Consider the following 14,489-nt stretch of genomic DNA (forward strand, 5'->3'; position numbering starts at 1 on the left):
TCCTGTGTTGCGGTAACATCCTTGTTGCTCTGGAATATCCTTCAAGATGGGACAAAACCAGATATATGATGTCCAGGAGGTGGTTCTGGGCTCCTCTGCAGGCCAAAGGACAGACTATGGGGTACCAGTGCTGTACAGGAAAGGACAGGATGAATTAGCAATGTAATGTTTTCACTGTAACCTGTGCCCCCCCCTGCTGTGGGGGTGGGTGGGATGCAGGACCTGCCTCTTGGGAATGTTTGGTGCTGCAGAACATCCCAGTGGGATGTTGTAGCTATGTGGCCTGCTTACAAACTAGCTGGCAAGGCTGAACAGTTATAAAGGAGCCATCACAACTCTGCTGTCCCATGCTCGGCTCGCCCTGAATCACGGCTTTACCTTCTCAGTTTGATTTTCTTGAGAGCTGGGGTACATTAGCATAACCATTCTTGCATCTTCTAATGTTCAAATTTTCGTCTTAGCCTCCTGCAGCCTTGATCCAAAAGCTTTTCATATTTATACCAGAAATCAAGATTTTTATGTTAGCAGCAGTGAGGGGTTTAGTTTGCATATATAAATATACAACGGTCTCACTACTCCGGCTGCTAGTGCAAAGTGAATCCGTGACACGGGTTGTGTTCTCTTAGCTAAAGGCAAAGGCACAAGTTAACTGACAATGAATTATCCTACTGTAGAGCCTTCAGGATGGGGATTCTCATTGCTAACACACTGTCTTATCCTGCATGCAGTACACACAGCAAACTTCTTTGGGAGATTTGGAACACAGGCAAGCGGTAACATGGAAATTCATTAGGCGGCACCTCAAAGCCCGAAGTGTGTGTGTGTGCAGTACCTCATCCATTTCAATGGGAATCTTGCCTGCAGGAGAAGTAAACTCATGCAAATGCTGCTGGATCATTTTAATAGACCAAAAATCTAAGAGGATTCAGGAGTGGCAAGCAGACACCTTAAAGACATCTCACTGCATAGTATGTACTTTGGAATCCAACCCAGAGTAAATAAATGCTGGCCTATCCAGTGGCAAGAGTAGAAAGACTGTGATCTGGAAAAAAGGGACAGAATTAGGACAAAACTGTGGTTCCATCTGACAAAGCAAATCTCTTCACCAGACTGTAAATGCTGAAGTCTGGAAGAATTGAAATATGTCACCATCCTGGAGTTTACGTACCAAAATTAATCCTATTTAGTACATTAGATCTTTATCTAAACCTCTTTGTACAGAGGATGAAAGACTTGACCCTGAGAGAAGGATTTCCAAGATGCCTTCAGTTGCTCTATCAGTGCTTGTTATTTGAACATGGGAAAAAGAAATCCCCCAATTTTACAAATCAAACACTTCTAGGCATAAGCTATTCTTGAGGGCTATCTGTAGGCAAGCTGCTGAAGAATCAGGGCAATAAATCACTGTGCTTTTCCTTACTCCCTCTGGGAGAACCATGCTTTCAGTGCTCAGAAAGGATTTCCAGATTAGTCTCTTCTAGTAGGCAACCCTTCTTAACACACCCACATATTTAGTACTGTCTAGCTTACCTTTGCTCACTTTGAGGCCTGATCTGACTAAAGGACTCTGAGGAGAAGGTCTTCAGTGAATGAAATCAGGGAGTTGTGGCTGAAGTCTGGCCACTCCCATCTTACTCACACAACACCTCTTATTTCTGGCTTTGGTGGGCTATTTGTGGGTAGGAGGCCAAAGAAACTGGTTTGTGTTGTGGTGCAGAGAAACTTGCTGGCAGAAATTCTGTCTTAAAGAACAAATAGAAAAACATTGTTTCTAAGAGGTAAGATGAATGAGACTCCCCAGAAACAAAGAACTTCTTAACATTGGTCTTAGTATTTAAAAAAGAATGCCCTGGAGAGCAATGCCTCCGATTTGCTCCTTCCTTCCACGCTACTGCTTTTATCATAAACAAGAGAAACATATTTACACCTGACATCACCACTCTTACCTTTGAGCCCATTACCTTTACTGATGGTAAGTTCAAATAAATAAAATTTTGCTTCCAAAAGTAAATTAGATATGTAACATTTTCATAAATGAGCACTTGAATAACAAATGAACACTGTACTGAATGTGCTTTCAGTGCCCTTGGCATTGCTTTGTGATTTTTTTCAAAGCTCTTAACATGGCATTCTTTGCGTGATATCTTGCAAAAATTCTCTAGAAAAGTACCAGGTTTACACATCTATCAATTAAACAAGCTGTATTCAGGGAGGTAGTTGCTGAGGGTTTGCTAACAGGTAATGAGGAATTCTGTAAGATGGTTGGCAACTAAGGCAGTGAGAAAGCAGGGAAAACAGTGTTTGTACAAGTTTAGTGCATACTGAAAACCTCACAGACATCCTGCTGTTTACCTACATTTTTCCTCCCTGTGTCTGTCATGACCAATTAGTTTCATGTCCCTTGGGTAATATCATGCTAATTAAATATTAGAAACCATGGGGAAAAGTGGCAAGAGGTTTGTTTTTCTTTTTGCTGTGCAGTTTAACAATAAGTGACCAGCACCAAACTTCCAATATAATATACAAACTATAGGATTTCCTTGTGACACTCCCAAGCATAAATCCTAATGTGCTATGCAAATATGTAAAATTTCAGTAAAATTCAATGAATGATAGTACAACTAAATGCGTACAAGCAGCACTAAAAAGGGAAGAATGCAATTCAAAATTAAGGAAGTTTCTTCAAAGAGCTAGGAGACAATTTGTAACTAAACAGTTTTATTGACTTTTTTTTCCAAAATAAAAAACACAAAATAACCACCAAGATTAAAGGCCATAGACAGCATTAACCAAATGAACCAGCCACTTGGTTATAGTAGCTGATAACTAGAATAACTGGATATTATTGCATATACCTCAGGTTCATTTATATATCCATTACAGTTTGGCAAGATTACAATCATACAGTAGCTTTGGTTGTGTAAAACCTAGTAGCAATACTTACTTAAAATGTGACTGGTTAACATTTTATGACAACAGCTATTTATCTCAGTCTTGACACGTCTTCTCTCATTCCATGTTCTTGTCCAGATTGTCACTGACCAAGAATTAAGGAGACATATTTGCAACCACCATTTATAGCCCTTCTTTATCACCATGCGGTGACAAATCTCAGAGGGGTAGGAATCTCTCACTTGCTTTCCTCACAAAGGTTTGTAGAGCAGCCTCTCCTCCCATGCTGGGTGGCTCCTACCATCCTGTGGTAGCCTCAGCTGAGCAGGAGTCCATGCAGAACGCAAATATGTCGAGGTGTTTATGGCTTTCAGGCCAAAGCCTTTCCTGACCTACAGTTCTGGGGGGTGACTGTACTGCCTTGCCTTTGGATACAGAGAAAAAACCACAAACAAACAAACAGCTTTTCACATTGGTGTGCTGAGCTGCCAGCACAGAACAGTATTAACAAACCTAATACACAATACTACCTTGGTTACAGAGTTGTGCCTGAGACACTGCACAGGATTGCATGTGTATGTTCTACAGTCTATGTATTTGAGTTTTGGTCTTTTAAAAAATGTTCTCATCCTTATGTAATCTAGTGTAACACTGCAGCTTTAGAGTAATGGTTGACAAAAAGTCATAAACACACAGGCTATTTGGAAACACTGGAAGCTTTTTCTTGTCTTGCACCACTTGTGCAGAACTCCTGCCTTACCACCATGAGTTTGCCCCCAGCATTCTGGGAACATCTACTTCCAGGGGAAATATATCACCTACTTAAAAATAACCTAAAACTGAGTTCTATCTGGGAAAAGCTATAAAAGAATTTGGATCAAACGGAAGTAATCTTGTGTGTGAAGACCCTTCTTCACTTACAAAATGCTGGAACACTAGATAACATCTACTTGTTTTTGCAGCCCTTTCATTTGCTTGCACTGAAGCAAAAAGGAATTCAGCATGAGGAATGGCTGCTGCATGGTGAAGATCCTGCAGAACAAGGTAACTGCCATGCAGTAATTCAAATGCAAGCAGTGTAACTGCTTTTTGCATTCAGATCCATACTTGTATAAGGATATAAATTAATAAGCCCTTCTAAATGATTTTAGAAATATCCTCTTTGATCTAGACATATAAAACCTCTGAATACTTAGAATCACTAGATTTCACATGGCCCACGTAGTCGTAATTATTTGCACTTACATGGCAAATATCAGAAATACATTTGCCTGCAGTTGAACAGATAATTATGCTGTCTATTATTCAGCTGAGCAAAGATCAAGCACTCTATATCTTGCAGTTATTGGATCTTATTCTAACCCTTTGCTTTAGAAAGGGGAAATAACCATCTAATTATATTACCAGTGCACAGTACTTAGTTTGAAAAAGACAACCTATAGTAGGCAACTAGATTTTTTTCCTAAGATGACCTTTTATGAGATACTCTAAAAGCAGTCTCTTATGACTGAAGATTGTCTATTTCACTGTACTCGCATAGTAAAAATAGTTAAAATCTAATTACAAAGCTGCTACATGATTATTTTGTGTCTGTAAAATAAAACGGTATCCAGAATTTTATCTGACCAAAATACACCAGAGAGTATAAAAATATTTCCCAACTGGAGATTGAAACATTAATGCTGGATTTGGGTTTTTTTGTAAAAAAAGTAATGTAATAATGGTTGACATTTATCTGCTTACCAGTCAAAAAATATACAGATGACTTCAAGGAGCTGTTCCAGGCTCATTTTGAGTGAGCTTGTGCTTTTGACCCTAGCAGTAATAAATGCACATGTGGAACACAGTTTCCCGAAAACCTGAACTACATCTTATTTCTAACAATAAGACTAATTTCTGGCTATGGATTTCCACTTATTTGCTTTGTTCAGGCAACTACAGCAGAGGAATTCCAGAAGCACCACTTCCGCTTTGAATGATGTTTGTTCAGTGCAACATCTTCCTTTTCTCTCTCCTTTTTAACTCGCTGGTAGTGATCTTCTTCCTTTAAATACCACACAGGCGGCCACCGATGCCTCTCAAAATATTCTTGATTATCTGATTGAAAAGAAACAATGAAAAAAATCCCCAAAGACGCCAGTAAGATACACAAATCCCAGAAATGTCTTGCAAAAAGCTATGCAGCTAATCATTTATCCACTCTCTATGCTGGCTTGCTTATCAAGGATTCACCCAGTTTCCTCAAATGCCTTAAGTGTGAAAAGACTTTGGAAGTGGTTACACACAAGAGGCATTAATCCACCAAAAACTATAAAAACGCAAGGCCTTTACAGAGTGTATTTTTCATTGCAGAGCCTGAAAAGAGCTCTGTTCCTTTTAGCATCACTGAATTAGGTAAAGAACATGATGCTTGCCCAGCAATCAGGCTAATGATTATGACCTTTCTTTGCAGATAAGAATTTATGAATGCTGTTCAAGATAGCACAGAGGTTCAGTCTCCTGGCTTAGCTACGTGAGTTCATCTTTGTCCTTATGTTTAATCAGCTGGGTGGGGAGAAAGAAGGGAAAACCTGATGAAAACGGAGGGGGGGAAGTTTCCCATACCTGAAGATTTAGCTTTGATTTCCTTGCGGAATTTGGAGCAAACACTGTTGTAATTGGTGCAGATGTAGTGCAAGCACCAAGCTGCCAGCTGGTTAGCATTGTGAAACTGTGAAGAAAAACAAAGAGCTTATTCCATTTCTTGGGGTTATCATTCATTTTGTAGCCCCTATTAACAGCTAAAGCTAGAATGGTCCCAGCAGATGGTACCTGGCCGTACTCTCCCAAGCGTTCATTCTGACTGCCTGCTCTGATCTCGGGTTATAAACACATCATAGTGGGGTAGGTACTGGCCACATGGGATATTCTAACAGTAGCTAGACATATTGCTTCTGTCTTTAACCAGGAGAAGGAAAAAAAGGAAAATTGCCCTTCTTACAATCAAAATGAAGTGAAGCGAGTTGCTTTCTCTTGGGAGGGGTTCAGTTCTGGTTTTGAAGCAGGAGTACAGGTATTGCAGAGAGGCCTTTGTAAACAGCTGCAGGAAATCTTGCACGGTGGCCAGCTTGTGCAGTGCTTTAGTGCTACTTCAAGCCAAGCTGCAGCTGACTCATTGTTAGTGTGAAATCAAGAATAATAAAATTTTTAGCTTGTTCTACTGTATCTGGGAGTCTTCTGCATTTTGGAAAACAGAGGTGTGCAGTTTAACTGTGAGCTGGGGGCTCTCTCTTTTAATTACTTACGGGACTCAAGAAATACTGAGATGCATTTGGACATAAAGAGGATTTGCACATACTCTGAATTATCAGACAATTGACTTTGAGTAGCCAGTTAAGTATTCAAAAAATGTTATATTTAGACCTGTACTGCAAAGACATTCCAAGAACTGAATTGAAAGAAATGCAAGAATCAATCAATCAATCATACAAAGCTGAACAGCTTCATTACATTGCTTTTCATGTTACTGAACCATGGTCATGAGAACATGGAGCTTGGAAGTTCCACAATCAAGACAAACTAAAATATATATTTGAAAGACAACTCCTCTGAGGTTACTTAAAGGGATATTTTACCTTTGAACTAATGGAAAAACCTTCTTTAAAATAGAAGATGAAACTAAGTTTTATCATCAGTCTTTCTCAGAACTGCAGACTTTGAGCCACTTAGAAGCAATGCTCAGCGCCAGTAAGGAGCTAAAAGCAAGTCCTGCAGCTGACCAGAATATCTTCAGAAGGCTGTGTACACTGACCTGTGCCAGTTCCAAATAGGAGAGGACTTCTCCATCTATAGCAATGCCACTCATGGAGGCCTTGGTCAGCTCTTGCACTGCATGCTGCTCTGTGAGGGGAGAAAACTCATCACTCACAGGGGAAACAGTCACACTGCAAGGTCACAGCATCTACAGGTAACAAAGAACCAAGGCAGCATGTTCTCCCTCCTCCTGGGAGGGGGTCACATTCACACAGATATCCTTAGCAACCTCACATTTGGGGGAAGTCAAATTCTGACCCTTAGAGCTGTGGCTGAAGATGTGGTTCATAACCACTTAGAGAAGGACAAGGGTCAGCAGCCACTAGTCTCTCTCTGGCATGGGTACAATATTCAGTATAAATTAGAAATATGGATCAGCTGTCTCCTTTGGGTCATACGAAGTTTTTAAGCAACAGTGCACTTGCCACTGAACTGTGGATTTGTTAATGAGTATACACACAGCATTGACAGAGAAAAGGTCACTTCAGGCCCTGTTTAGGTTTTCAGATCACTTGTTCCTAGAGATTCAGATGAAGGCTGACCAGCACCCCCAACAATCACCTAAGTTCAAAATTCTCCCCAACCCTTTCCTAGAACCATTTCCCGTAATAAAAGTCTGAGTGTTTTTGGGGAAACATTGTCAGTTGGTTTGATTCTACTGGGTTCAGCTGTTGACAGTAGCCTTTGGACTGAAAATTATTTCACCAAAAATTAAATGGAATGAAATATTCTTAATACTGTAAGGATGTTTACACTGCAATTACGTTAAAAAATACTCAAAACTTCAGCTAAAATGTGCATATAAAAGCAGGCAATGAAGATTTGGTCTGTCCAAACCAGTAAAGACAAGAGACACAGTCCTGATGCACAACTGAAGGAGAGCCAGGGTTTGGTATGTGATTAAATCTTGCCTAAATGCAGTCCTGTAGGTAGGTGTAGCTTTATTTCATCTGTCCCTGAGTTTTGGCCTTGGTCATGTGATCAGAACAATGCCAAATTACTGAAATAGAGAGAAACAAATTAAACACAACAACAAAACCCAAACAACCCCAGAGGTCTGGGATGTGTATGGATTTAATTTTAAAACTTTAGTGGTATTCTAACCTGTAATTTTTCTCTAAATATGGGATTGAAAAGGTTTTCTTTCTGAAATGAGGGTTGAATCCCCAAGTATATACCAAAATATCCAATTCCCATGTAGTGAAAATGGATCTAGGCAGCATTTCTAAAAACATGATAATCTAGACCAGTTTTGAATTGGCTCAGTTACTTTCTTTGAACAGAAATGTAAAGTGGAGCACTTCATTACTTAATGGAAAACTTGTAGTCCTTCCTGTTTTCAGGTAAATTAACAACACCAAAATGGATATTACAATCCACAGACATTATCCTCAATGCTAAAGAGAAGGTTTACTCTTTCTGTTTTTAAAGCACAGAAAACTTCAGTGGTCTGAGCTGGTTTAGCACAAAACTAAAAAAGGCAGGAGAAAGGCAAATACATTTCTCTGTGTAAAAATATCAATTTGCATTAAAATAGCCCTCTCAGAAAAAAAAAATTTATTTTCTCTGACACTTGAGAAAATCTTACGTGTTCCGAAAACCATTAAAGCACATTTCAGCTGTTGCAGAAGACACTGCATCAGACAAGGCCACAAATTCTTACCTGCTAGAGCAATCAGGTGAGGAAGGCAAAACCTATTTGCCAATGCAATTAACTCAAGTGTGTCCAGTTCCTGACTGGAGGACAGTTGCTTGGTATACAAGTAATCTAAAACTGCTTGCATGGACGTCTTGTTTATGTTGGGAAGAACTACCTGGAAAAGATATTTAAGAAAAGAGTTTCTAATTGTTAAGGGACTTTCATACAGCAGCTATATTTCACTTCTCTCACTTTGCTGGACTGTCTCTTTTTCTCTTCAAGTTATTTCAGAAATGCAGGGAAAACATTTTCCAAAACAGAACCAACAGGTAAGCATTGCTCCAGAGTCAGATCCTTTGCCAGGTTATATCCAAGCTGGAATTGGATCCACATCAAACAGGGAATCTGTTCAATGCTCTCTAGCCTGCAAATGGACAGCTACACATAAAAGTCACTGAGCACTTCCCACGCCAAACCTCCCTTGGTGGACTCCTTGAGGAATGCAATCTATCTGCTCCTGGCAAGGAAAACTCTGTGGATTCTGAGAATAACAGAAAACAAAGGATAACAATAAAACCACCCTCCTCAGTCTTTCGGTAAATAACCAAATTATCCAGGTAAACAAGGCTGGGAAGGAACCGAAAACTGAAGAAATGAGCAAAAAGAAACGTAAGCCCTTTTTGCCACACGCATGTAATGAGTGTAACGAGCATGGAATTAAGCTACCAAGACTAGGACAAGAACTGCCTAATTTCTCATGCTAAAGCATGAACCTTTCATGCACATCAGCCACTCTGGGAAGCAGCTCAGTTCTCCAAGTGAGAGCAGCTAGCTGTGAAACTCATCCATTATTGATATATTTTTGTTAATGCAGAGAACTGTAAATTTAATGAGTGAGTTTATAAAATTTGCCCCAAATACAGAAAAGGTAATATGTAAAAGTAGATGGTTTTATTCTTTGCAAACCATTCAATTCATATCTACCTATATTTTAAAACTTCCAAAAGCATTACTGAATGCTTTAAACTCTACAAAATGGAAGCTAAATATTTTAAATTGGAAAGAATTGGAAAGATGAGCGAAGACTGTTAAGCTAATCATTAAAAATAGGCCAGTAGAAAATAAATGCACATTCTTCATTGCCAAATGCTGCTCACTAGAATCAAACTATGTATTTTTAATGAACCACTTGTTGAGTATGCCTCTGGGAAAGGAATTATGTTTACAGCTGTATTAGAAGAAGCCAGAAAAATCTAAGTAGAAAAATATCTATCAGAATATTAAATACAAAAACATGTGAACACTTCATATGAGCATATGAATATAGAAAGCAACAAGAAAACCAAAACAAAAAAAAGCCTGGGTATGGATAAAGCACAAGAAAAAATATTAGCACAGGGTTTGGAATTTGAAAAACAGACCATGAAGGCACATAAAAATACAAGGCTTATTCTGCAAAATCTTATTCAAAGTATTGAGATCTTTTAAACTGTATTGCACACCTGCTTTACTCCAAGGACAAGATAATGCACTACAGAATCTGTGCTGAGTTGCTACTGAAGTTAGTAGAATTTCTCCTAAAGTTAGCTCAGTTTCTGCTGTGAAAACAGCTCCCTTTTCTGGTTTAACACTCTATGTTCTTCAACCCTTTTTTATCTTTAGTTCCTTTATCAATGCCCCTGCCCCAAGTATTCTTTGTAGTGCTTCTGATTGTATAAATATATATTTACAAAACTTAAAAAATTATTTTAAAGAAATTCACACTTAATTTCTCTCCCCCATATTTAATATTTTAGAGGACTTTGGGTTTAAACACACACTCCCATGCTGGAGGAAGACTTGTGCCTTGGAGAAAGTATGTTATCTTCTTGGGCAACCTCATTTAATGCCTTAAGAAGAAAAGCATCCCAGGTTTGCAAGGAAGAGTAAATCCCTGATTCTAGAGATTGTTGCAACCTTTCAAATAGATGATGTTCCATCACCCTAAATCCATCAGACAGTGTAAACAAAACAGACAAAACTAGACAAATACCTCACTCTTGGAGCTTTCAATAAATGATCCTCCAAACATAGCAGACATCCACTCACAGCTGCAGATCAGCAGTGGCTTGTGGGCCTTGATGCTTCCATCGTCCAATTTAAATGTCACATCTGCCAAGGGAACAAAGGCACAGGAGTGCTGCAAGTCTGTGCTTCAGGAGTAACCTTGTCTCATGAATGTGCTTCACTTGCATGCTGTTAACCAAGGACTTCCTTCATTTCCCATGATCCTCACCCCAAAAATAACTCTTGTCTTTTAAACAGCTAAATGAAAAACCTCACTTGTAAAGGGGGATACTGGATGTTCAACATTTTTGAGAATTGCGTTGCTTATTTAAAAGCTGTGAGTAGATTTTGAGAAATGAAACTACAGAATCCCAGGCTGGAACAGTTGGCCTGAGTAACACTACAATTTCAGGGTCATCCCTCCTCTCAGAACAATGTAAGCTGTCACAGTTTTTGAAGGCTATGAAGTGACAGTAACATGGAAGAGAAAGAAAGTAGTGCTCTTCCTGCTTAAGCATGTATTTACTCACCAGAAAATGTCCCTTTGCAAAGGCACTCTTTTATCCGATTAGCTTTTCTGACATGAAATGCTTTAGTAATCTCTTGATTCATGAAGGCTTCTTTATTCATAATATTCTCCACCATCATTCGCAAGTCAAATACTTCCAAGATTTCAGCAATCTGAGCCAGTCTGGTGAGGTCTTTTTCATTTTCATCCAGTTGGCCTGTGTATAAAAACTGCAAAACAGTTTTAAAAGGTCCGGCCTGCACAGACGAATCCATTTTTACCACAGTTACAGGACACGTCCGCTTTGAGACAGGATTCACTTGCATTTCCTTATTCACACTAACAAACCCCTTACCCCAGGATGCCAGAGATCTTGCTGCAGAGTTTGTTTCACCAGATTCAGGTTCTAGAGTGTTTAAAGAGTCACTACTTTCTGGGGGAAATTTAACATCAGGAGATTTCAAGGATGCCTCATCACTGTCACTGTTTGTCTCAAGGTGACTTGTCAGAACATCCTTATTTGTATTTTCTTTATTACACTGTGTTTCATCCAAGTTGGGACTTTCCTCACATTCCATTAAGAAAAGGTCATAAAACTTTGAAGAGGAGGTAGCTAGGTAAATCTTGTGAGCAAAAATGCAGTCCTGCTCCTGGAGAACAAACATGACATCTGCACACAGCGGGCTGTCCAATAAATATCCAGCTTCATTCATGCTCGGCACGGGACACTCGGGAATTTTGATAACCGGAGGAGGGGCTTTTGGAGGTAGAAATGGAGCCTGAAGCAAAGGTTTTTGGACCTTCTTCAAATGAGATTTCCAGAACTGCAGGTGTCTTCTGGAGATCAGGGCAGCTCTGATTGCATTGTCAAACACATCTTTAATCCCAAACTGGTCAAACACACTGGTTTCATAGTATGGTATCCCGAGTTCCTTGGCAACCTCTCTGCCTCTCTCTGGTGGCAAAATGTCTCCCCTTTTTATTGGCCTAGGGTTAAACAAAAAATAAACCTTGTCACACACAATGATCATCAGAAAGTTACTCCAGAAAGCATTGAATTTTACCAAATATTCAGCACTAAATCCGACATAACTATCATTCAAATGAAACAAAATATAAAATTAAGCGCACAAAGCCCTTTGGAAATCTACAATCATGACTCCAAAGAGTTTTAGAATAGCACATACTTGTAATTTCATTTAAGTTTGGTGGTGTCTTTGCAATGTTACTAAATATATGTAGAAATCATTTATGCAAAATGGAGCTGCCTCTTTATTAAAGTGAAATTTAGAGTAAAAAAATTTGATAGGATACTTGAGAACTCTCATTATCTAAAAAACCTCCTACCACCCCTTACTACTCAGATATTCTGTCAGAACCTTTCTTTGTATCCATCATTTAAACACAAATGGAAACTCTCATTACATAAAAATACCAGAAATACAGCTAAATATGAAATGGAAATATTTCTTAAGGTCATGCTTTTTAAAGAAAATCACAGTAGTCTAAAACAAAAGAGTAACTGAACACACACTGCAAGAGATAGGCTTGTTTTGGCTGTAGAAGCATTATGTGGGAACGCATGAATTTCCAGAACAGCTCCAGTACATGATGCAGGGTAAACAAACCAGTAAAAAGTCTGGGCTAGGATCCATGTTCCCAGCAAAAAAATCACCTCCCCAGAAGACACGACCCAAGAGTGTGTTCTGTGAGCACACCATATTGGGCAGACACGAGCTGGCACAGACAGAACACGCCCCAGACAACAGCTTGTGAGTGCCAGCTAATAAATAACCAGTTCAGGTGGCACAAGTGTGCTAGACACGCAGAGTTCTGACTCAAACTTACTAATGGTGAAATCAGGGAGGAGGATTAGGGCAGAAGAAGAGTTTTGAAAAAAGACCATTTCCTTTTAAAGAGTCAACCAAAAAGCCCGCCCCACCCTCACAATGAAGAAATGTTTACTATATAAATAAACCTATGAAAATCATATTGCTAAGTCAAGAGTTTGACTGCAATGCAATGCAAAGTTTTCTAAGGGCCCACAAAATATTAATTCAATCTCTTTATGGAAATTTGTTACAATACAGTCATCAATTACACAATCATGGATATTATTTCCATGAATCTGATCTCATTCAAATTCCCATCAAAGGAATAAATTAGAAACAAGCCAGTTATTACGGGACTGTCGTGGCCAAATATGTGAATGGTTGTATTTTGTATCTGGGAAAAACAAAGCTTCTCTAGAATGACCCCCAAACTCTCTTTTAATCTCAGAACTTTAAAAAAAAGTTTAATTTGCAACCATTTTATTTTCTGCTGTGATCCAGGACTACACTTACAAATTAAAAAAAAATTAGAATTAAGAAAATTCAAGTAGAATCTGTCAGTTCAGAACAATGACAATAGTGACAAAACAGGACACGATACATATATTCAGACAGAGAAAGTTACATAAGAAAACTTTCAATAATCATTACCATCTCTATCTTACTGTAGTGTTCTGGCACCCAAGCACACTTAAATGTCCAATGCAAAAATATTGTGGGAAACTTAATAACTGGTTGTGTTACAGAACTAACCAACTCAGACAAGAGAATTAGAAAAAGAAGAAAGCACATATATTTTCACTGTACAAAAGAAAAGGAAACTAGGCTCTCCAATTTCTCTTTTGAAAGTGTACCTGATTATCAAGATTTTTTTTTAATTCTTATTTTTGTTTAAACTTTACCTTGCCAAAGGCCGTCTGGCTCTGTTAACAGCCTCGAGATCTGCATAGCGGAGATCCAGCTGGCAGCCCACCAGAATGACAGGTGTGCGAGGACAGAAGTGCTTGATTTCTTGATACCACATTGTTTTCACATGATTCAGGGAATTAGGATTAGCAATTGAAAAGCACAGAACAACAACATCGGATCTAGGAAGGCAACAAGAAAATACCCAATGAAAACCCCACAAATGATTGTCACTGCAATTTCACCTATTTCCATCACCACCCCGCTCTGCTCTTTGAAAAATGTGCTGACACCCAATGTCAGAATACATGTTGTTCGTGCAGAGGTCTGAGAGAAGCTACATATTTCACCACAAAAGCATGGGAGCACAAAGCCACATACCTAGGAAGCACTGCCCCTCCATGAGGAGATGATCCCTGCACGTGTGAGCAGAGCAGTAAGAGGAGAGGTCAGGCTTTCCATTCTCTACTTTTACACAACAGTTACTCACAGGCTGCCATTGCTCCAGATGTAATTCTGCTGACTGGACACCTAAATTGCAGTTCAAATGTCATTGGTGCTTAGGAATTAGGGAGGAGCTGTGCAAAACTTCAGAACAGCCACACAGGCAGACACAGATCACTCCTGAACTTGTCTTGGAGAAATACCTTTACTGCACTGTTTGAAGTACTGAGGTGGTCGCCTTTGCAATGTGCTTTGCACAGCAATTCTCTAATGTCTTTAATAAATAACCTGTTAGAAGGGCAAACTACTGCAGAATGACCACTTCTACAATATCAGCAAAAATAAACATTACAGTGAAAATAGGTCAGTAAAGTGCAGAATAGGACAGTGGCTTAAATTAGAGTAAGCATGACAATATTTGAAGGCTTTT

General features: G+C 39.1%; 1 protein-coding gene across 4 annotated transcripts in view; it reads right to left on the reverse strand.

The window, feature by feature from the left end:
* Positions 1–4,594: 4,594 nt before the first annotated feature.
* RHOBTB1 (Rho related BTB domain containing 1) overlaps positions 4,595–14,489 on the reverse strand; it is a 51,333-nt gene continuing 41,438 nt past the window's right edge. For all 4 annotated transcript variants that reach the window (XM_032116621.1, XM_032116622.1, XM_032116623.1 and 1 more), the window contains 7 exons: positions 13,612–13,797; positions 10,900–11,864; positions 10,356–10,474; positions 8,348–8,498; positions 6,683–6,771; positions 5,497–5,602; positions 4,595–4,989 (listed from right to left, as the gene is read on the reverse strand). In XM_032116621.1, the coding sequence (XP_031972512.1) occupies positions 4,820–4,989; positions 5,497–5,602; positions 6,683–6,771; positions 8,348–8,498; positions 10,356–10,474; positions 10,900–11,864; positions 13,612–13,797 (1,786 nt within the window). In that variant the 3' untranslated portion in view covers positions 4,595–4,819. The remainder of the gene's footprint in view (positions 4,990–5,496; positions 5,603–6,682; positions 6,772–8,347; positions 8,499–10,355; positions 10,475–10,899; positions 11,865–13,611; positions 13,798–14,489) is intronic.

This window comes from Corvus moneduloides, chromosome 8, assembly GCF_009650955.1.
Source record: "Corvus moneduloides isolate bCorMon1 chromosome 8, bCorMon1.pri, whole genome shotgun sequence".
Lineage (NCBI taxonomy): Eukaryota > Metazoa > Chordata > Aves > Passeriformes > Corvidae > Corvus > Corvus moneduloides.